The sequence below is a fragment of the Platichthys flesus genome, chromosome 2, assembly GCF_949316205.1.
Source record: "Platichthys flesus chromosome 2, fPlaFle2.1, whole genome shotgun sequence".
Classification (NCBI taxonomy): Eukaryota; Metazoa; Chordata; class Actinopteri; order Pleuronectiformes; family Pleuronectidae; genus Platichthys; species Platichthys flesus.
In genome coordinates this window covers 9,484,757-9,509,239 of record NC_084946.1, presented here as the reverse complement: position 1 = coordinate 9,509,239, position 24,483 = coordinate 9,484,757, and the positions used below count along the sequence as shown (strand labels likewise).

General features: G+C 42.9%; 1 protein-coding gene across 1 annotated transcript in view; it reads right to left on the bottom strand.

Annotated features, from left to right (window-relative positions):
- lrig1 (leucine-rich repeats and immunoglobulin-like domains 1) overlaps positions 1 to 19,805 on the bottom strand; it is a 35,986-nt gene extending 16,181 nt beyond the window's left edge. Inside the window, exons 1-6 of the mRNA XM_062397154.1 lie at positions 18,800 to 19,805; positions 8,633 to 8,704; positions 7,729 to 7,803; positions 1,864 to 2,001; positions 1,395 to 1,538; positions 70 to 213 (exon numbers count right to left, since the gene is read on the bottom strand). Coding sequence (XP_062253138.1) covers positions 70 to 213; positions 1,395 to 1,538; positions 1,864 to 2,001; positions 7,729 to 7,803; positions 8,633 to 8,704; positions 18,800 to 19,002 — 776 coding nt within the window. The 5' untranslated portion in view covers positions 19,003 to 19,805. The remainder of the gene's footprint in view (positions 1 to 69; positions 214 to 1,394; positions 1,539 to 1,863; positions 2,002 to 7,728; positions 7,804 to 8,632; positions 8,705 to 18,799) is intronic.
- Positions 19,806 to 24,483: the final 4,678 nt, after the last annotated feature.

Genomic DNA, 24,483 nt, shown 5'->3' with positions numbered 1-24,483 from the left:
TTGTCTGATTGTGTAAATGCATTATTGTGCATGTGTATCAATAATGTTTCAGTGTTTTCTATCACATACAGGACTTTCATCTTTGCCAGGTCCCAGAAGGCACCGTCAGTAAGCTTGCTGATGCTGTTCCTTTGCAGTTTGAGCACCTCCAGGCTGGACAGACCCTGGAAGGTCAGACCCTCCACCTGGCGAATACGGTTCCTGTTCAGCTCACTGAGACAAACATACAAGACAAATTAAAATGGTCATGGGAGAAATGCAGCAAGGCACTTAATCATACTTGGTAAACATTTAAAATCAGGGAAACCATTTCCCCTCATTTCTTTTCTTTTTAATGTTTTGCCCTCATTCTTCTGTGTATGAGCATCCATCAAACTTAAGTCAAAACAAAAGAATCAAGTAGCCTCTGCACTTCAGCTGACGCATGTGTCGTTAACAAACCCCCATCTTAACAGGCATTCCTCAGAGTGGTAAAGAGCCAAACCTGCAGACTGGCTTACAAACAAGGGTTACAGCTATGAACCTTCAAATTAAACCTGGTATAAGAACTGCCGTCATTCTCTCTTCTGTGTATATTACATTAAATGTTTACGTTACATTTCATTTAGCTGGCGCTTTTATCATAAAGCGACTTATAATAAGTGCAATCAACCATGAAGGTAAAAACCCAGAACAAAAATAATAAAATAAGTACAATTTGCTTCAAGAAAGCCAAGCTACAAAGTGTTATATGTAAGTGCAATATAAGTGCAACAAAATGCTATTTCCTAAAAATGTTATCCAAGGTATAGGTATAAAGGATGAGACGCCAATGAATCTGTACATCGGGTATGTGTGTGTGCGTGTATGGGTCTGTGTGTAGGCTGTAAAAGCCCCCAGGTTGGTAAAGATAAACCTCCACACAGGTTATTTGGTGTCTAATGTGCATCACCACTGGTATGAGCTGATAAAGTGACACCGGGGCCACCTGGCCGACAAAAGGCAATTGGGGAAACCACAATGTGGGAGACTTCACTCCCCAGAATGGAGGCATTGATCTACAATTGGGTCGACGTCACTGTTCCGCTGGAGGTAAGTTTTACAAAGATAATGGAGACGTTTTGGGAATGGAGTGAACAAACCACTTTAGGGATATGGAATAAGGCAATAAATCAGCAATAATGTTGCTCTGGTATTTACCTTGTCAGACCACATCCATCCCTAGAGTAAGAGCTCACCCTAATAGCATTTAAAATGTTGAGCACACAGAGCTCAATCAACAGACACTACAAACTCACCCTGGTTCAAACTCTTAATTCTTTCACAATGTCTCCAGGGGCTAAAAAGGGGAAACTCATCCATTTTCAGCCCTAACACAACTGTCTAAAATGTATTGTTTTTCCATTGGTACTCACAGCTGGGTGAGCCTTGGGAGCTGGAAGGCTCTCACGGGGATCTGGCTGATGCGGTTTCTGCTCAGTCTCAGGACCTGTAGCGTTGAACCCAGGTGGTCCAGAGCTCCGTGCTCTAACAGGCTAATCTTGTTGTTGCTCAGGTACCTGGAGATGGACGCAGCACATTGTGAAATCAGAGATTTATTTAAAGCCGCTACATTTTCATGAATACACTCTATGAAGCTTTGGTGTTGACATTTTGGACACAAATAATATAAATGTTAACTTGCAACACTATTGTGTGCACTGTTTTTGCTTTTATTTAACTTTTCTATCAATAATAACGGTTGCTACCTTGTTTCTTTGCAGGCACTGTTAAAGGTTTCACCTTATTTTTTATTAATAATACTTATTATTATCTTTAATTTCAGTTAATAAGGTTTTAAAGATTAGCTTGTTGTGTGTCACAGCTATAATCCATCACACTTACAGGTCTCGGATTTGAAGGCCTGCAGGAAAGCTGTGCCCTCGTAGCTCGGTGATGTCATTATTGCTAAGGTCCAGAGATTCCACAGACACCAGCTCTCTGGTACGCCTGCCGTCAATACTGCGGATTTTGTTGTGATGTCTGGAAAAAAACACAAATAAAAAAGGCATTAGGTGTTGTGGACAATCCCTCTCACAGACTTGCATCTTTTCCCTACGAGACGTCCACCTTGCAATCTCAGAAAATATTACCCTGCTCAACTTCGGTGTCCTTGTCCCATCACTCAAGGAGGGAAGACACTCCAAATCCCCCAACTCCTCTAAGCCCACTCAGGCACAAAGAAAGAAAGGTACACAGAACAAAGTGGTCTACATCCACCACAAAATGTGTACTTTAAGAGCTTCCAAAGAGAGGCTGGCCTTCTTTAAACAATTCCAAAGACACCTGTGCTTCTCCACAGAGCTCACTCTTAAAATCTACTAGATAGACAGGGCCTCCATGATCAACCAGAGCCACTTGAAGAGGTACTGAAGTACTTCAGTGTGTTATGGAATGGAGCAGTGGCTGTGTGATTCTCAAGAAGGAGCAAAGCTTCTATCTACTGAGAAAAGTCTTAATCTGCAAAGGACACAGAGGCAGAGACAACTGACTGGAAAAAAATCTAACCACTTTACCACAAAAAGCATTCAACCAGTTGGAGAAAGGACACCTTTCTACACCCACTACAAGACATATCATCCCTTGTCTTGGGGTCTTGGGGCAAGGAAATCTTGAACCCAGATAAAATGCCATCACTTTTGTGACATCACATTGATATGACCTTTGACCACGAAAATCACTTCATTTTTCAGTCCCAGTGAATGTTTGTGCGACACAGTTATTGAGATCCTGCAAACAAGCAGACCACCCAAAAACATAATGCCTCTGGCCATGGCAGTCTCTGGCACTAATGCATATAGAAAGATGCTGTCCCTGACATATCCTGCAATTTGAAAGAGATGACGCCTGTGGGAAACACTGGTGACAGTGACACCCAAACACAAAACCGCGTGTCAGCTGAGCTCCCGGAAGGCCACAGGAACCACAAGAAACCCAAATGAGAAATGAATACAGTAGGTATAAAGTATGCAAAGCACGGAGATGGAAAAACACAAAGTACACATACACCTCTAAGTCAAACCTCTGATTTTAAATGAACAGTTTTTAATCAAATTTGATGACTGCACTTACATGATGACTCAATTAAAATGTCCTATCTTTAGCATAATCCTTTCCAAAGCTTATTTGTTTTCTCATCAGATGATATTATATTGATATTACTAGTTGTAAATAGTTACTTGAAGGAATATTTGCTAGTTGCCTGGCAACCTCACAGTAGCGACTACACTCCAGGAGGTTACTGTGGACAAGGCACCTAACCCCTTGTAAAACAAAATATCACTATTATAAAATTGAGGTGACCTGCTTCACATTATTTAACTCCAAATCTGATGACCCACAGGCCAATAACACAGGCTGCAACCAATAGGCAAATCAGGCAGTGTATATGTGCGTGTGTGTGGCTAATACAAGGTAAGTGTTGTGCCAGTCAAACTTGTCAAAACAAGGTCTGTCCTTCCTTCGTAGCCTTTAGCCAGCAGATGGACACACGCGCACAAACACAGACACACAAACACACACACAAACAAACACACACACACAAACACAAACACACACAGTCATTTATTGGTGTCTGAGAGGAGGAGGCGTCTCACCATAGTGGCCCACCTGAGTAAACAGTGGCAGTAAGGATGAGCGATGCAAGCACGCCTGTGCAAACACACACACACACACACACACACACACAACACAATCAACAAATGCACACATGGCCCAGAGACAGTGGCTACAGTGAGCATGAGCAAAGGGGGAGGGGAAGAATTGGGGAGGAAGGAGGGGAAAAAAGGAGAGGGGAGTGAAGGGGTGAGGTGGGGTCAACAGCTGGTGACCTTTGCTGGGAAAAACAGATCAGTCTCAAACTGGTGGGAGAGGTTGACCTCTCTCACTCATTCTCTGCCCCCCCCCCCCCCCAACCGCTCTTCTTCCACTGCTCTAACCAAATTCCCTCTCCTCTCTCCCGCCCACATCCCAGAGCCCAGCTGTGTGTAAGAGACAGATAAAGCCCCAGCGCTCAGTGTGTTTGAAGTCCCGACACACAGATTAGAAGCGTTTATAAAAACCGATCATACGGGCAGTGACATTTCTGATAAAGCGAAGCTCGGCCCGCTCTTGTTCTTTTTCATGTATCAGGGTCGTATTCGCTCTTGATTCCATTTAATTCCAAATCTCATTACACTGCCCCATTGACCATCAGATCATAGTGGGCCCGGCTTGTTTTGACACTTCTTTTTGATGTATGGAAAGCAGACATTGGCTATTTCCAGTGTCATCTTTGGGGGGCGATTGTTTGGCCTGTTCCTTCCTGTTTGAAGCTGGTGGTCAGGACAAAAGGAGAATTATTTCAAAATCAGATGATCCAGTGGGCCAGATGATTTCCAACCCGAAGCTGTTTTAACAGTCCCCTTTGATGCTGAATGGAGTGGCACAATGGGAAAGTTTGTGCTGCTCTGCTGACACTGTGTTTTTAAACATTTTTGTTGCTTCTTTTTTTTGCCATCCTGCTGTGGCATTTTCGGAGTCTGTGGGATGTCAGTGGGCTTGCCAACGTGCATTGTCAGACTGTGGGAGCCTGGCATATGGGCTCTGGTTGGACACATGCATCTGCGCATCTGTTTTTAACGTAACAGCATTTCCTGATGAACGATTCTCAAAGCTCTGTCCCGATTGGTTGATGTACTGTGTGTAAAGATGACAGTGATTGGCTCAAAGGAAAAAATGAAAACTGCAGCAATACAACCCCATATGGTCAGCCTTATGAATTCCATGACAGCTGCAGCGATTGAAAAGAGCTGCCAGACATGTGAGTATGAGGGGGGGTAAAGGAAGCTGGAGGTAGGGAAAAGAAGAAGACTGATAGAGAAAAAAAAAGGAATCAAGTCCACTCAACTATCCCTTCTTAGTCCACCTACTTCTTCTTTTTATTTCAACACATGATTGCTAATCTTCCTAATAAAATTGTACATCGCGAACACCCACAGTGACAAGTCATCCTGTTCTTTGTAAGTACAAACTGTCCTAGATTCTGAATCAGACACTCAGAATAGCGTTTGGCTGAAAATATCATAATCTGATTATTATCTTGGTAACACTTATTCATCGGTTATCTTGATATTTGCACTGAATATTGAAATGTGTAAAGTTTCCTTAGAAATTTTTGTATTGTATTTGAATTGTCTTTCCCCCCCAAAAATAGCAATTTTGTCTAGTAATTACTTACAAAGCTGTATCTAGGAAGACAACATCAGTATTAAAATGTCCATCACTTCTAGAAACCTTGTTTGCCACACACTGCAGAAATATACGAATAATTGAACATTTTACAGGCCTTAAATCATGGAAGCCTGACAAGTACTTCAGCTATTGCATAAATTAAATTCTAGTTACTTTAATAACTTCTTTAATTTCCTTCAGACAGAGCAAACCTTGTCAGCAACTGGCTGCCTGACACTCAAGAGTCAGACAGTCAGACAGTCAGACGGTAGAAACCACATTTAATGGGCACTGAGCCTTTTGGAGTGTTTGCTGTTGGCTGAGGGGCTGCCGACAGATTCTGTGTCCATTTGCTTAAACAAGAGTGTTTGTGTGTGTGTGTGTGTATGCAAGCCGCTCTCTCGCAAACTTGTAGTCAGACAACATTCCAGACTATCTCAAACTAATGGCACAGGAACACTTTCCTGCATTCTATCCAGCTGCCTCTACTGGGGCACACACGCGCTATCACACTCCAGGGGACTTGGTGGCAGTCGAGTCGGAGAATTGGATTTAATTTGAGTAACCCTGAAGCTGAGTTCTTACTTCTCTTTTTCTTCCTTACGAAATTCTCTCAAACTATTCCTCTTTAACATGATGTGATGTCACCCTGATCTGACATATTCACATCTCCCGTCCCTCACCCCCTCCCTGTTTTCTCATTCTTCCTCCCCCTTGCTCACCGTCACCCATTTTACTGTAAGCCATGTGACTGACAGCTGCAGCTGCAAGTGCTTCAGCGGGCCTTCGCTTCAGCTGCATGGCTTTGTAACGATCTGACCCTCCCTCCAGCCTCCACTCCCATCAGGCCAACAGGCCTCCCCCTAGCAACAGGCCTCAAGTCAGGCCAAAAAAAGACACCCCAATCATTTGGAGGGGCTGTGACTTGGCACAGTTCGTGCAAGTAAAGGTTAACTTGCTTCAATCCCTTCTGCACCAGAAGTGAGTGGGACGTTTGTGCTGCCTACAGTTTTTGAAGCCTACAGGTCCAGGCAGATAGATATCACATGACACAATAATAAATCAAACCTGCAGGAAACATGACACACTTTTAACATACAGCTGTCAGAGTTGCTTACTCAAACCTCAAATGTCCCCTCTTACTAACTGCCCACAGCCTACAGACATACTCTGACCACCGATCGGTGCATCATGATAATTCTGAGAAGCAGGCAGATGACACACGGGAGAGGCAGAGGTACGACTCCCACAGTGCTCACCACAGAAAGTGATGACGGTGACACAAACAACAGCTGTGTGCTGTACTACCAGGAAGTCTGCTGGCAAGGTGGGAAAGAAAAAACTGAATTAACTTTCTTGTGTAAGGTTGAGCGAGATGTAAGAATGTTATCTGGTCAAACGAGGGAGGAAAACTGCAGCATGGTCGAAAACAACAGTCCACCCAACAGATGATTTGGGTGGAAAACTGTGTGTGTGTGTGTGTCTGTGTGTGTGTGTGTGTGTGTGTGTGCGTGTGCGTGTGTGCGTGTGTGTGTATCTTGTAACAGAAACATAAGCATTGCCAATTATCCAGTTAAAAGATTTTTAACAAGTCTTCCTATCAGCTCCAGCCTTTTGTTTTTCAACACTTATTTTGGGCTAATCTTAGAAAGCCTTTCATTGTACCGTGCTTGTTTTGTTACCCTACATTCCTTGAAACATTCTTGAGCATCATACCAAACAGAAAATTGTCTGTATTGAGATAACACTCAAGACTCAAATAAAAATTGTGGATCATGAGGTGTGATAAGTATTTTGTAAAGGAATAGTTCCTCAATTATCATCAACTTTTATCCAAAATAGTTTATGAACTCCACCTGTATTATAGTTTAAATTTTTTTTAATGAAACATTCCTGTGCATTTACCACAAATGCTGCATTCACTGACTTTAGCTTGACTTTAAATGCCCAAACTTTTACTTTCTTGCCATGAGCTTCCTTCAGCGGTGATAAAACCAGAGATTTAACGGACTACCGAGCTCACGTTTGTGACATGCACAGGCGCACAAAGTCCTTCCCAAGTAGGGCAGTAAATCCCCAGTGAGATGCCAGTGCGGGCAGTCCCCACAGGCAGTTTCACAACTGGGAGCAACCATGCTGGAATTATACACAAGCTGACACACCGAGCAGCGAGCGCTGCTCGAGCACCGCCAGCTAACAAGTCTAGTCAGTTACCTGACCACATGCTAATGGCTCATGACAGAGCTCCATATTTACGCCAGGAGAGCTCAAGTTGAAAGATTTTTTTGTAGTAGTAGTTTTACATCATTAAGTTACCCTCATTGGTTACTTCACATTTACGCAGTGTTACCTCTGAGACGTACAGGCATGTGCATCCTCCACAGATGTCAAGAGACTATTTTGAGGGGCATTTCAAAGAGGCCACAGACCTAAGAATATGTTAACAGAGAGCCAGATAATTCTGGTACTATGTCAGGCCGTAAATGGGGTGATACTCACAGGTAGAGCGATACAATCTTGGAAGCAGCCGGTCCTAAATGTGGTATGGAGGTCAGCTCATTGTGGTCCAGCCGCCTGAAAGTTACAAACACGCACAATGTAGCAGGTTAGAGAGAACATAACTGTGCCCTGAAAGGAAAACACAAAGAAATACACAAAAATTATGTTGTTTGGGGGTCAAAGGCAGTATAACAAACTGCTGCTAAAGACAGAAAAACAAACAGAGATTGTGTCAACTGAAGCCACACTCAGTAATGGTCAATCGGTTTTGTAATTTCTACATAAACTGTGTATCCCACTTGTGATGCGACAACATTTGAGGCTGAATTCAATCAACTCTTATAAATCAAAGGGTTTCCAACACAACTTGTCACTTCTGCCACAGAGCAAGTAGCAAATCATCCTTTAGAAAAATAATCTAAAATAGCATGGGACTAAAACAGATGTCGAGGAGTGTATGACTGGCTGGCCAGCCTGCCAAAGATGTCACCAGGGTGTGTATCACCAGTTAGCTTGTCTATGTGTGTGTGTGTCTTGTGTACTGGTGCTGAGTGACACAGAGCCAAGCCCTCTCCTCACCATATAAAATATTTACAAGGCCAGCGTTGGCCACAGTATCAGGTGGTGGAGGGGAGCCTTAATATAGAAAACCACCAGTTTATTCTCAATTGGACTTAGTTCAAGGCAACACATACGAGGATGCTGGTAGGAAGTGGAGCGGCAACCATGGCGAGGCAGTCAGAATAAAGTCATTGATGAAGACAACTCACAACTCATAATCGTGGTTTGGATTCAAATCTAAACCTGAGTTTAAAATCTAGTGTGGTTCAGTTAGTCCATCAGAATGTGTTCAATTGTTCGCCAACTGTTAAATCATGTGAGTACTTTGTGAATGATTACTTACAGCTCTCGCAGGTTGGGCAGGCTGGAGAAGGCTTCAGCGCTGATGGCCGTCATCTTGTTGTGCCCAAGATTTCTGTGAAAAAGAAAATAGGAAATAGTCAAAATCCTTGATTTACAATATCATTGCTGAATAATTAACAATCAAAATATCAGCAGTGCCACAATTGTTATAATTCAGTAGTTCAAATAAGGAGCACTGATCAATAGCAAGAATTATTTCACCCATTTGACAAACAGCCTCATCCGTCCACATTAAGTACAGTATGCCTGAAAACACTGCAGTACATCAATTCAGCCGGCCTTCAAGAGGGCCGGGTCGATACTATTGATACAGAGCGTGTCTCTCTCCTGGCTCACTTTCCAAACATAACCCACAGGCCATTCATCTGCAGCAGTCAATTTGCACTTTAGGCTAACAGTGTATTTAATAGCTGGCACTTGACTCGTACAGATGCTTATTAGAGAGTGATTTTTCCAGTGATATAGCGTTACTGCTGTCAGTTAGGGGCGGAGGGGGGTATGTGTGCGCTCCTAACACACATCTGCATTTCAGATTGAGCTTCCCACGCTTTGTGAATCAAATCCATTTCACACATAAACAAGTCCTATCTCTGTCAAACACACACACACACACGCACACACACACACACACACACACACACACACACACACACACACCTCCTGCTTGACTGGCATGAAGCCTGCCTTTTGGCAGGGAGGAGGCTGCAGTGAGAGCGGTGTTTGTGTTTGTGTACTGGGGTTAGGCTGGGCCAGACAAAGGGAGCCCACAGCTCCAGGGCCGCCTGCCTCCCATCCCTCCGTCCCACTGTCCAGACGTGAGAGACACACCAGGAATGTTTCACAAGCCTGCAGAGAGATGGCTGCTTGTTCCCAGAAGCTGGGGACACTTTTACCTGATGAACATACATTCCTCATGCTCTTGTCCCATTGCCATAAAAGACCATGACAGAAGCAGAAAAATGCTGCTTCATGCTGCAGATGCCTAATTTTAATAGACATAATTTGTGAAGATTGGTCAATACTATAACAAAAGACAGTTTTTAATACTATATGCTTATCAATCTTAATCTGTGTCTCACTTTGAATTTCCCTTTCTTGTCTTCTCCGCTTGATTACAGATAATGACAGTCTCCCTCCCCAGTTATTTCGCTCTACTTGTGTGGTTGTGACAAGATAATAGCAGAGCCTGTGTCTGCCCTCTAGGCACAGGCCTGACGAGGAGGTGAGCACATGTGCCTATGTTATGATCGTTTACCAGGGCACCTCCCATTGTTGCCCTGATCACTAAACTGTCGTCTCCTGCAAGAGAAGTTAAGTGAAAAATCACAAAGAGGGACTAAGGAAAAGAAAGTCACGTTTGAGGGCCAAACCTGTCGTACTGGTGCTAAAGGCCACAGCAGTAAACAAAACTGGTCCTTTGTGTGCATACGCAGACGCACATGTGCCTCGTTCTCAGTCCCCTATGGTGTTTACATAACTTTTTCTCTACATCTCATTCAGCCAGATTGATTTTCTTTCCTATCAGATGAGATAAGTTTCATAGTGTTTTAACACCTACTGTCTGAGGGGATGGTGATAACGCTGCTTCTCCCTCCTACTCTTGCTCCCTCCCCTTCTCTCCCTGTGGAAGAGGGGGTGGGGTGGTGGCGGGGAGAGACGCCAGTGCTATGCGTGGTTAATGCTTTCCAGAAAATGACCTTACAATCGTGCCGTTTCTGCAGGAATTTGCCGTGCTGGGATCAGAAGCCTAGAAGTCATTAAGAGTCTCTGACTTCTTTACTGGGGGGGAGGGCGAGACGTACACACCGCGAAACAAACATACTGAGAAAAAATAAGAACCATCCAAATAACCTGCCAAACTCTACACTACATGCAAAGAACAAGTTAATGAAATATAATTCAACCAATCAGGAGGCATAGTTGAAATGGGAACTGGCGCCGTGATTAAAAACATGGCAAATACTACAAAGCCATTTAGTTCTGAAAGCCCCGAAAGTTTCAAACACTGCATTCCACTGTATGGTACAACTAGTTTATACAAAGGGGCAGCACTGTTTGACATTAGTCAGCAGGATCAAAATCAAAAGCACTCTCTGCCAGGTACTAAATCATAGAAAGTGAGTGATAATTTAAGTCTGCATCTTTAGCCCAGTACTACATTTTCCCCACTGAATGGCCATTGTTTATTAATATAACAACTAAACAAACAGAGAATATTAATGATAGAAATTATCATAATCGATTTGGAGCTGCTTGATACTCCCTACATCCAAACAAGCACAGAATAGGCCTGTTCAATTACTTGTCGACTTTTCATACAATATATAAACCTGAACTCGATCATTTTGCCGACTTTGATAAATCGCACTTTTTGTTTACATGCGTGTCCAAGTAAACCATTGAACACTGAGCATGGAGGTCAACATGACCTTCTATCTGTCAGCAGAACTGCAGAGGCACAAAAAAACTAGGGCAACTGGAGTGAGGGCTGGTCTGAAAAACCCTTCCCCTCTCTAACCCCACAGAACCAGCACAACCCAACCACCAGCTCAAGCCCACACACACACCTCACTAACAATAACAACAAACACTGAGAGTGAGTGACTTATCAGGAGGAAGAAGGTTCTCTATTAAACACAACAGAAATGAAACAACTAGCTCCCAACGTATTAAAATCGCAAAGATATACAAATAATCAACCACCTGTTGGTATGAAGACAAGTCGCTATACTAGTCATTAAACTAAAGGTTAGTTAACTAATTAGTGAATCTTTTTGGATGACTACTTAATTCAATGATTGAGTAATCTATCAAAAATAAAAACGGCTGTTACAACTTCTAAGTTTGGTTGTTACAACTTCTAAGATAAGAGGTTCTTTGCTTTTCTCTCGAGAAGGGCATTTATCATCATTATTATTATAGGCTGAACAAAAGGAGTTGCTGGATAAACTGATCATCAGTCAACTACTGGAAGGAAACATTGGCTTCAATCTTAACTCTGCCTGGAAGATTAATCTAGAAAAATAGGGCAGGGAGGCTGCAGTAGACGGTCACTGCTGGACCATGCAGCTGAATTGACATATAAATCTCATTAAACAGCTTTAAGAAAAAGTTGTCATATTGGTGCTGTGGGAGTAGAGGAAAGCTGAGAGTGCAGGGTGATGTCATAGCATATGACACTATCCTTGTAAGTCAGTGTTAAATCTGCGTGAGGGACAGAGGAGATGTGGGCCAGGAGGATGAGAGATGGAACTTACACACAGGGAGATATATCATCATTATCTTTCCCTGTTTCTAATGTAGATAAATGCAGCGTGAACTTTGCTCACTGGAAGTGTGAAGTGATGTCAGTGATGAGCCTTCTGCAGCCCAGCTGGGAGACAAAGGCCCTTTAATGTGGTCGATTTCAGAGGATCATAAAACTGGTCAAATAATAACCTGTGTCAGGGAGGAACACACACACACACACACACACACCACTCTTCCTGTCATTAAAGACCAGTTTATAGCCAGGCAACTGCAGTGAGAGTGTACACAGGGCTTCAGCTCACCATTTTTATACACCAGCCAAACAGAGGAAGGAAACTGCCAGAGAAAAAGACAGACAATGTCTTACCAAGTGTGACAAGGTTAAAAGCTTGAGCCGATGACCAAGACGAGCCAAGTATAAGGATCAAAGATTTGTAGTGCTGAAGGGGGTCAGCATATTTAAACATTCAAATTAGAGAACCCCACACACATGCACAAGCGAACACACACACACACAAGACAACAAAGGAGCAGCTCAAGCCCTTGAAATCAGCGTAGGAGCGTGACTCAGTTTCTGAAGTTTTCCGAGGCAGGAAGGCGAGCCACATCTTGGGGCCATGTGCACTGCAGCTCTCTTCTGCTTGGCTGGTTTTGGGTCCGAAGCAGGAGATGGAAGTGGAGCACTCAAAACAAACAGGGACAAGGTTGGGAAAGGGGTCTGCACTAGCTCCAGGCACTGTATGAACCGATGGCCAGGCCTTGCGATGCCAGCCTGGACACTCCAGATGAACCACAATAACGCTCATACTGTCCACAATGCATGTCCTTCAGAGTGTGTGCACACACACCGTCCACACACAAGATCATGCTCATGCATTAAACACTGGATTCTGGTGCGATAACACTGTAATTTGCAACGAACAGCGCCAGACTACTCATTAAGAGAAAAAGGAAATGAGTTTCCACAATTAATCTGAAAAAAAAACATAAACACTGTATGTCTCTATAGTGGGACTGTTTTAGTACTGTGCAGACAGCTGACCTTATGCTAGCAACTTCAAAGTGAAGAAAGAAAGAAGGATTGTTCGACATTTTTCCCCCTACTTATTGTTTATTATACTAGCAGAGAAATAACTAAACTCCAGACAGTGGAGAAAGAAGTGTCTAAATAGTGGACCATGCTATCTTTACAATCTAATTGCATGCAAATGTGTGGCTGTCTAGACAGTGAGATGCTCCTTTCTGCAGAATCAGAAAGTACAAAGGCATATTTTGGGGGGAGGGCTTCAAGAGAACAAAATTGGCCAGATTCAGGCCTCACAGCCTCACTCACTTCCTCGAAGGACTGCCTGTTTTCTGGGGTTTAGGAGCTGCTTCGCTTGGTAGGACCTCTCACTCGCTGTCTAAGTCACGCTTTTTCTCTAACCCCTTCTCCAGATTTCCAAACTCTTACCAGATGTAGAGAATTCACAGATGATTCATCGATCAAGCCCCCTTTGTAGACACCGACTTCAGGGGAGAGGGAAAGGTGGAAAAAAAACTTGGCACACCGAAGTGTCTTCACAAAAGGGCCCATCCATTTCAGTGACTGGATTCCTGCTGGATGACTTGTGGCAGCAGCTGTTTGATTGTCATTAAAGCCAGTGCGAGTCCATGAGCTCATTCCATATCTTCATGTTAATGTCAGACTTTATCTGTTGTTATAAGAGCAGGAGCTCAACCTTAGTGCTTCCTTTGTAATTTGTTCATAACTTGTGTTTTGCATGAATCATCTCAGCTGGTTAAAAGAGGATCATATAAAATGAAACAAAATGTTTGCTTCAAAATCTGCATCTGGGAAACTCACTGTACACAAACAAAGCAGATATGGGAGGAAAAAATGAAGAGCAGCTGAAAATAAAAAACTGTGGCAATTAGAATATCACCCCAAACCCTTTCAAACGCTTGAGTTGTGACTTTTAAAACATCTGCGAGAGAATGTGCAAGTCATGAGGCCGGGGAAACTATGACAATAAACAAAGTTGGTAAAAATCACTTGCAAGACCACAAAATTACAAGGCTGCGTAGTGAGAAATGCCCTCAAAACCACAAGGGGCACAGCGCTACTGAGTGTTGCTGCTGCTGCTGCTGCTGCTCTGCAACATTTGCTGAAAGGCTCATCTATATAGGAAGTATTTATGAAGATTATTCTTCATTAATCAGTCCTTCTTGGTCAAACTTATAAACAGCAGAACTGCTCGTGAAAGAAAGCCAACCTATCATAGTCATATTGTAAAAGATTAGTTAACATGCTTATTATCAAGAAGTAAAATTAAGTAAAAGACTGTGACTAATATTAATAGTGACAAACAGGTAGACAGAAATGTAATGTTTCATTTCTTCTGGGTTTCTCACTGTGTTAAACCACATGTGACGCTGGATGAGGTTTCTGACCAGCGACACGACTTTCACAAACTAGTGGAACCAGTCTGAAGACAGAGGCAGCAGCAGCAGACCGTGACATTGACAAAACACCTCCTTTCAGTGAGCGGAAAAAGACTCCCCCCTTCTCCCTCAACTTTTCCTTCAGTCCCCCCAGGCCAGGTGATGTGCATCACCACCCTCTTCCGACCAGTCCGCAACCAGCCAGCTAAGCTCACAGCCTCTCTCCGGAAACCACCAACACAAACCCATTTCCTGTGGGCAGAAGCCAAAACCAGCTGCTGGGGGTAGTGTTTACCAATAAGGCTGTACTGTGAGGTTTAAGGCTATGGCTTGGTGTTGAGTCACAGAAAAAGTTTTTGGTGTACATCATGCATTATGCCCAGTACTTTGGGAAACCTTGGAAACCGCCCGGTAAATGCTAGGTTACGTGGGTGATCAATCAAGATCAGGCTTCCTCTTGCTTCTCACCAGAGTGGCCGCAAGTCGGTTACCATTCTGGTGAAGGACACAACATTGACAAATGATAATAACAGACAAACCTCATACAAATCGGTGTCTTTTCTGTAAGAGTAAAAAGGATTTTACACTCTAACATAAGAAAGACTCTAAAGCTAACAGGAAACATGTATCTGCTTTATCTCTGGCCAACCACAGAGATCGCAGGCAAAATCAGTCATGCTCATGCTTTTATTTAATCGCAAAATCCCATTACGCCTGTGGCACTGTGGGCAAAAATGAAATTTACACACATTACCGTGGTCACAAATAAGATAAGGCACCACTCCTGAGGGGCTATATGTGACTGCGTGAGAGTAAACTTGCTTTGAATGTTATTAGCCTATTCATCAGCCAGAAACCAGGGGTAAACATCTGAGGCTGGTGGTCAGTTTATTAAATGTTACACGCACTGATGTAAGACAGCACAGGATGCGTCCGAAAAAGAAATTTAGGACTGCAGAGGATTTAAAGAAGAAGTTGGTTTTTTTAAACATCATCAAAGTTAGCCCTTTAACCTCAAGCGTTTGCACCATGCTGGGGAATACAGTGACGGAACAAATGTGAAGCAATAGAATATGGTTAGTGTTCCTGCAATAATTATCAGTGGATTTAGCATTCCTATACGTGGTTATTATGCTCTCTTCTCAAGGGTATGTTTCATTCTAATTCAAGCACACGTCTTAACCACAACCCTTCACCATCCATCCTTTTTAACTCCGCCTGCAGAGCCAGGATGTGCCAACATGATTGTTTCCCCGATCCTCATCAAGGCCACGCTCTCACAGGGGACCAATAAAATCAGGGTCCTGAAGGCAGATTATTTTGACAAGTGGAAAGCATTAGGTTTATTTCCTTCACCTAAAGCCACAGGACAGCTTGTGATGGATAAACTACCCCGATGTACCCTCTAGCCATCTCTCTTCTTGGGACAAACATTCATTCAGGGTTTAAGAATAACTCCTAAAAAAACAAAACACTAACAACATCAGAGCCCAAATGCTGACACATGTTTGACCTACCACTGTGTATTATGCATTAGCCAAAACAATTCTTTAATGCGTGCATTAACGTAAAGGCAATCTGGATGCAGTCATCAATTAGGAAACTTCTGACTGTCTGTGCTTTATATACACAGGCATTTCAGCCATACATCAAGGATGTCCGTATTCTTTACTACCTGCAGAAATCTCAAAAAAGTCTTCAACTTCCCTGCAGCCTGGAGGAGAGAGGAGGACTTCCCTCAACAAATGTTCCACTCTGATAGTATTAATGCAAGTTCTGAGGAATCCACTGCAGTGTTAATAACTGTTAGACCAATTTTAAGCCTGTAAAGATATAACTGCAACAGCTACCTGACAGTGCAATCATTCTTCACCCACAAAAGGGTGGGAAATGTCCTTTCGTTTTTAAGCTGGATTGTTCCGCTCTGCTTGAGTAATCTTAATTTTACAGAGAGACGAGCAGAGTGTGCAAGCGGTTGTACAAGCCACATGTATAACTAATTGGCAGGATTCTAACTGATTAACAACTGCAATAACACATGTTTTAGCCTTGTACTACTACTTACTTCACGGCCAAAACCTACAGGTGTTTCAGGTTATTGAGATTTTACTCCAAGTCTTACATCTGCATTATGTAGAACAGAAATCCGCCCGATACTTTCCTCCCTAGTCCCTACCACTGCTGCTGCTTCTACTGCTGTTGCTCCCTCCCTGGGGTAAATATAACAGAGACAGGCGACTCCACACTGATTTCACTTGGCTCAGATGCACTAACTACTAAGGCACTGTGCACACTACCGTTGCATTGTCCTATAATCTTTTGGATATTATTTGCAATATTATCACACTTGTATCCACAACCAGCTCATATGTACTTCTCTGCACAGGCAAAACTAAACTTATCTACAACACAAAGTAATTCCATCCATGTGGACTTGGCCTCGAGTAAACTTATAAGATCGCATTAGGCTACAAGTGAAAATGTTCAAACTTTTGTCTTCTGGGTTTACAGTAATCATCTACTGATCCGACCCATTCAGAACGCTCAGGGAAATTGAGACAGGTTCCCTTTGAGTTACCTGCCAACATAATGTTACTATCACAAGTGGTGTGGAAATATGCAACCTAGGTGTTTTAAAAGATAATGTAAAGCCATAAAGCCATTCCCTTTGAGAACAAAAGGATAGCGGGACCTTAAATCTCGGCCGATAAGGTTTAGGCGAGATAAAAAGAAGTCGGCATGGAGTGAGACTGGACTCACAAACCAGAAGGTTTAGAGCAGCTGTTTCAGCGGGGACAGGCGTCCAACAATAGTTGTCCTCTCTCCAGGAGGACAGGAAGAGCAGTGTGTCTGTGTACGTGCGTGATAAAAGCGTCTGCACTTGATCTTGGCTAAGTGGTGCTTCGAGGCAATGAGGCTACCTGGACACAAGTGCAGTTATTCATGTGTTTTGAGAACTTTTTTAAAAGTTGCATTCCTCCCTTCCCATGAGAAGAAAAACAGCCTAACACTGGAACCTGGGAGCCAGAAGAGTATTTGCACCACGTTCGCAGAAACACATACAAACAGATGCCTGAAATGTCAGTGAGGATTCATAACTGCCACTGGTCGTAGTGTTTGCAATACAGTGCAGTGGGAGCAGGAGGACAGAGGGTAATGTTGTCTGTAAATAAATTGTTGATAAGTGCTTAAGTTCCCTAAGCACCGGAGGATGTTTCATAAAAATGCCTCATTTTCTAAACGAGTCAGCAAACAACATTTCAACTGTTGTCCTGGTGGACCAATGCTTCATTTATAAGAAATGTGATTTGTGAACTATGGCTAGAAACACTGAAACAAGAATTAGTAATACCCTTCATAAATCTGACTGAACAAAGCAGACGTTTATTTGTTATGACATGTTTGGGCCCATTTGTTTACACACCCTGAGAGGACAGTTTGTTCGTTTGACACTGTAAACAGGAATTCTTTTTTAGATAGCTATGTTAGAATGCACACGTCTGGTATCCATGTGTCAGAAACCATGAAAGCTATCAAACTTCACTGACTGCACAGGACATTGATAAGGGACGGGCTGTAGCATTAAGTGAGATTTCTATTACTACGTTTGAATGAAAGTTCACTTTAAATTAAGGTATATTATACTGGGGATCTGATAAATAAAAGCCAATCTGTTAAGAAGTTATGGGCGTCAAAAGAATGCAGACTGATTTCTCAAAGGAGCAGACACAATCATTTTCTATGCTCTTGAGCAAGGTATTTCACTGGTGAAGAGTATTCTGATGTGCACCATCATACTTTATATGGAAGGTTTGTGCACATCATCCTTCTTGCAAGTTACATAGCAACTATATGACTGACAGTCACTAAGTCCAATTCAGTAAAAACCAAATACAAAAAATGCTCCTAGATAACGTTGAAAAACACGATAAATCCTAAAATACTACAGGTGGTTTACTCTCAAATAAGTTTCCAGTTTGCCTGTTGTGAAAGTTTATGAGAAATCAATGTAAATCCTAATCAAAACACAGTGGGTAACAACTGCCCCAGCAAAGACAAATGCTGGTAGTGGAGGTGTTCCACTGGTTCCCAGAGTGGGGTGCAGGGACCTCTGATGGGACTTCGTGGCGGTAACAGGGGGTCAGTTTCATTTTACTCATGTCGAAGTGGTTATAGTGAAGAAGGAATTTACATAACTTGTGTGACTGGTGTTCGCCCTCTCCCTGCTGAAGATGAGGGACAATAATGCATCTCCACATTACCACAAAAATCTCATTAGACCAGATTCCTGGAGAGAAACGCCGCCGCAACTTGGGTCCGTTTATAATTGCAAATTAGTTGTGTCGTTGACTTGAGAAAGTTTTGAAAGTCTCTCTGCTATCTTGCACTTTCTCTTTTCTTAACAAGCGGTGGTGGTACCCCGTTATGGGGCTGGTCAATACATAGTTGCGGGGCCACTGAGCGCTCTACTTACAAGGAGACGGTCCGAGCAGGAAGGTCCGCGGGCGTCTCCGTCAGCTCCAGGCCGCTGCAGTCCACTGAATCTCCGCTGCAGGTACAGTTTCGGGCACAGGGCAGGTCTGAACCCAGTCCACAAGTACCGAACAGTCCGACCGTCAGGATTAAATAAAAAACACACGCACAAACACATCCAAATCGTCCCAGGGAAGCCGCCATTTTGTATCCAGCTTTAATAGCGCGGCCGCCGAGCTCTCTCCTCGCAACCCCACGAACCGGGATATTAATGTAGCTTCGTTGGGGCTGAATGGCGCTCACAGCACATTAAATCATCTCCTCCAGCGTCCACTGGCCAATACACGACACAACTCGGGAAATGAAACCGTTTCCATCCCAGTCAGTGTAGGACACAAGTTCCAAGTCCAACTTTCTCCTCCGCTCCCCGACTCAGGCTTAAAAAAGAAAAGTCAGAGGTGGTTCACAGCAGGCAACTTTAATGTCGCTTCACTTCGGTTCCACTTGGAAAGAGTTTGTCCATACAAATGTTAGAAGTGTACTCTCTCCGCAGCTCGGGTCGGCATGTTTGGAAACATGCACCAGCGGTAGAGGACACCGGGCAGCGCTGAAACTGTGGATCCGCGGAGCAGCAGCGGAACTGTTGAAACAAACTTCACCGGAGCTGGAGCCCGGTGTGAAGCCCGCGGAGCGCCGGTGTCCACCATGAAGTGGAGCTGGTGGTTAATAAGTGAAGTCCCCGAGTCCCTGGAGCCGAGCGCCGCTTCCAGTCCAAATCTGCGCTGCGCTCCTCCGCCGCCGCACTAAATCCAAGTTTGAGATAAGACAAGGAGTCCGCCGACAGGTTATCAGGTGCGATGTGTGGCCGCCAAATCCCGACGATCCGATTAACAGTACGACCCAGTCCGCCTCCTTCTGTCCGTGCACCTCCACCATGAGTTTCCCCCTGTCTACGGTTACTTTTCCTTTCTCCTGCTCGATCCTCCGGAGTCCCACGTTGGATGCACAACAGCGATCTCGGTGAGCCCTCCCCCCCCCGGTGAGAAGCGATTGGCCAGTTGGATTTGACGGGCGGGTCAAGCTCCGCTCCCATTGGTCGTGGTGGGCCGTCGGCGCCTCGCGGAGTCGGGGAGCCCTTTGAGCGGCCGTCACTCATCGGTTTGTGTCCCCGCCCCCGTTTCCCACCCCGGGGTGTGAAACCGCACCCCCCCCCCCCTCTCCTCCCGCCCCCCTCACTCTCACTGCTTCTTAAAGAGACCGTCACCCAGATCAGGCGCTGTAATCGCATTATAACAAGCCATAATAACATAATTGGTTTGTGCCGCCGCAACAGTTCTGTGTAAAGTGTTTTTCTTCATATGTGTAAAAAAGAGAGCAGAGTGTGTGTGTCATGTTTTCCTCCTGATTTTACGCTTGGGAATTGCAAAGCAACTGGTGTTTGTTTATAGCCCAATCCTGCCATCAGTTATTCATCATTTATAACATCCTCAAAAGATAGATAGATAGATAGATGGATGGATGGATGGATAGATGGATGGATGGATGGATGGATGGATGGATGGATGGATGGATGGATGGATAGATAGATAGATAGATAGATAGATAGATAGATAGATAGATAGATAGATAGATAGATAGATAGATAGATAGATAGATATTGACAGTAAAATGATTTAAGTATTAGGTGATTGAAAGACACAACTAACTGAGGCAGAGTATTGGAGCCAATGGATATGAAGTGCCCTTAAAGTACTATAATCTGATAGTATTATAGTGTGATTTATCAAGAAAATATGAAGAGACGGTGTATAGCTGGAACTGAATCAAACTGCATTGTGTGTGTGTGTCTAAACTCATTTCTAAATGTAATGCACAGTCCGACAAAACTGGATGCGTGTGTTCCGTTGACAATGTGAATTTTTGTGTGCATTGTTTGTTTGTTTTGAGTGTGCAGCTGCAGCAGTGGAATACAGTATAGGCTGCATTTATTGAAATATGGTACTCAGTCCCGATCTTCTTCTAAGGCCTGACAAGCATTGTGCTGTTCACTGCACTTATTACAGCTACTTGCTTTGCAGATAAAGTTTTAAGTACTGTTTTTAAGGTGTGATTAATGATTGGCATTTTGTAGGAGCAAAATAGTAATAGGAGTATATTTGTAGTAGTATAAAGAATCACACTTCATAGTCATATGTAGTTATTTGCTTTTATTTTTAACCCAAGTGCCTATGTGCACTTTATATATTACATTACATGTCATTTAGCTGATGCTTTTGTCCAAAGAGACTAACATAAAGAAAAATATTATTATTATTAATATTAACACGGGACCCATTTAAATGCAATAATAAGCAACACATTTCACTCTTTACCTGGAGTGGCGAAAACAAGTATAAGGATCATTATATTAATTAAAACAAACAAAATCACAAATGTGCATCAAAATATACTTAAAAGAAACAAAAGCAAAAGTCATCATTATGTAAAATGGTCCATTTCACAATAATACATATTAAGGGATTATAACTACTGATGCGTTCATGTGCAATCATCACTAACGCTGTGGCTGGGAAAGGTGAGGCTCACATCAGTTACTTTACATTGTCTACTTCCACATTGTTTGATCCATAACCATTAAATAATGATTCGTTCATTAATTAAAACTCTTAAAATGTTGCTTATAAGCTTTTGCATGAATTATAATGTTCAGTAATATATATAAATATGTATAAATACAATGTGAAATAGGGTAATTATACATTAATGACAATTTCATTTTTTAATAATATGTAACATTTTACTAGTATATTTTTATAAAATTTTGACTGCAAATGTTACTTGTTATTTGTGAATTTAGATAGGGTTGATGTCATTTTATGTGAGGAGCTGAACACCACCTCCACCACTGGAGTGTCCGAGCATCTTGCCTTCCTGCTTGTGTGCTAACAAGGTGTGTATACCTGTCTGTGCAGGCACACCCATGTCCATGTGTGTTTTCTGCATCTGCTTGTTATTTCCTCCATCTCAGTATATGCCACGTAATGGCAACATGATAGCACAAAAGTCCTCCCAAATGCTGAAGTCGTGCTCTGACGTTTTCTTAAAAAATACCATCTACAGTAAATCAGTGGTCTGGTCAGCCTCATGGCCGTGTGAAGACTTTTTTTCTCATCACATTTTTTCTTTCTCCTCCCACTGACGGATGGTAATGATCTATGTCAGAGCCATTGTGATCACTTCACACTGGGAGAAGTCCCCACATTTCATTGCAATTAATCACAGTAGGCGAGGACACAGATATTCACACCTGTAGCACTGCAGGCAGTTCAGTGGCACAGTTCCCTGTTCCTTTTTCAGTAAGGTCTCACATTGCACCACGCATGTGTGAGTGAGCATGGTAGCCTACAGGTGAGGCCTCCGACTCTTCGTAGCAGAGGAAGGAAAATATTTGAGAAATGAGACGCTGTTAAAACATGAATTCACAGGTAATGGAAAAAAAGAGCAATGGAGAACAACTCATTTCAATGGCTCGTCCGGATATCGTAATACTCGGAGAGTTGGAGCTTGTTTGTAAAACGCCTTTGGAAACAAGACATGATTAATGGATCCCAGGATTACAAACGTTATCTTAGACAGTGAAATGTGAACTTGACAATAAATTGTCCATTGAGATGACAAGAGTACATTTGAAAAGTATGGAAATATATTATGGAAACTTATTATAGAGGAAGAATTTAAATTATGCATGAGTTTTAATTAATCAAGTCAACAACTAAACATTTCCGATTGTGTCTTTCAGAACTAAGATCGACCATCTACTGCCACTTTGCATCTATGAATAATAGACATTTAAATACAAACGGCTTTTTCACAAGATTTGATCAAACTGAATTGCTGCTCCATTTTCTTTTCTTTATTTCAGGTCTGTCACAGTTTTTCAGACGTTCTGTGCACATTTTGGTCCCTAGTGTCAGGGTGCCTACAATTTCAGCCATCCCAAGTATGCTCAACCCTGCATTTTGATTCCATTCCTTTAACAGTTGGGACATGTGGACCAGGTATTTTGGGGAGTCTATTTCGAGGGGACTGTTGACACGTCTTTTAATGTGATTTATTTGCTGGATGACCCGCTCAGGATGACTTGGCACACAAATAACTTTACTAATACACGCGCTAAGCTCAGGTTCAAGGGTCCTTCGCGAGAATTGTTTGTAAGTTAATATATAAGTTTGGGACTTGTTGTATTTGTGAATCCAGCCTGATAAAGATCAACCAATTTCTACATGATGAATTAAATTTATTTGTCTTCTCACTGATATAGCACATGCTGCAATGTTCTGCATTACACAGTAAGTCACGATTTTCCATGTGTTGTCGCTGCAAAAACACAATTTTAAGTGATATTATATCTTAATGAGCATGGATATTTTGCTCATGCGTGCACTGTACTCATTTTATACTGTATTTGTCATAGGTTAATGGCAGGGAACATGTGCGCCCCCTTTTTTTACACCCACGAGTGTCTTTCCCTGGGCTCAGACGTTTCACATGGCACCAGCCTGAGGTGATATTTCTCTCTGGGTATTGATTGATTTATTGCATGATCTGAGAAACAGAGGGTCTGACAAAGAATTCACACTGTAAGGAAAGCATTAGCAGCTTTTGCTACCATAACTGCCCGGCTTATTCTCCCGTGTGCTGCTGTGTGAAGTTGTGACTGATGTGAAGAGTGCATGTCATAAGCGTGCATTGTAAAGAAGATAATGGCTGCACCAGATGAGCCCTTGTCTCGTTTCAAACAAACCATATTAGTGTTTACACATCTTGATTAGAATGAAGGTGTCAATGTGGACTACAGATTTTCAGGCTGGTATAAGAGAAGAGAGAGCAGTAACTTTTTAGGTGCGTCTGATGAGTCAACTACATATTGTTCGCATTTCACTTTTTCTTATGCCTGAGGGGTAACGTGAGGTGGTGGTGGGGAGATGGGGGATGGCTGTGTAAGGCCTGGAGAGATTCATCACGCTCGTCTTGCTGGAATCTTCAAAGATAACAAACCATCTGCTGCAGCTATTCATCAACTATAAAATGGAGAGGCGTGAAACCCGGCCAACTCATCATACTCTTACTGCGTGGCTAACGGGTGTTGCAGGGAGCGCGGAGATGCCTGGCTAATAGGAAGCAGGAAGAGCGTGGTCATTTCTGTCGATAGCAGGCCGACTGCTAAGTGGCGTGATGCGTGGCCGACAAGGGGGAGAACATGAGTGAAGAGGGGGAAGAGAAAAGCAAGACAGATGTAAAGAAAAGGAAAAATGTAAAGGGACAAAACGCAGAGCGATGAGACTCATGGGGAACTGACCAAATCTCTTGTCTAACACAGTCTGAACTAAAGGCTCTGTTTTACCTCTCCTGTTTGGCTGCAACACAAAAGTCACTGATTACTTGATTAGTAGTTCATTTCCATTAATAACTTAAACTACATATGTATATAGGTCACTTGATGTGGCCTGAAACTTTAATAGGGGTTGTATTTGAGAGCACAAATTTCAAAGTCAGATGCTTTTGACATCATCCAAATCCTTTCCTGCCAGCCCTCTATAGAGCTAAACAGTGTGGTTCTGCAGGTAAAATTCCCATTGATTTTCTGAATATAGATTTTCATTACTGGCCATAATATTGAAACCA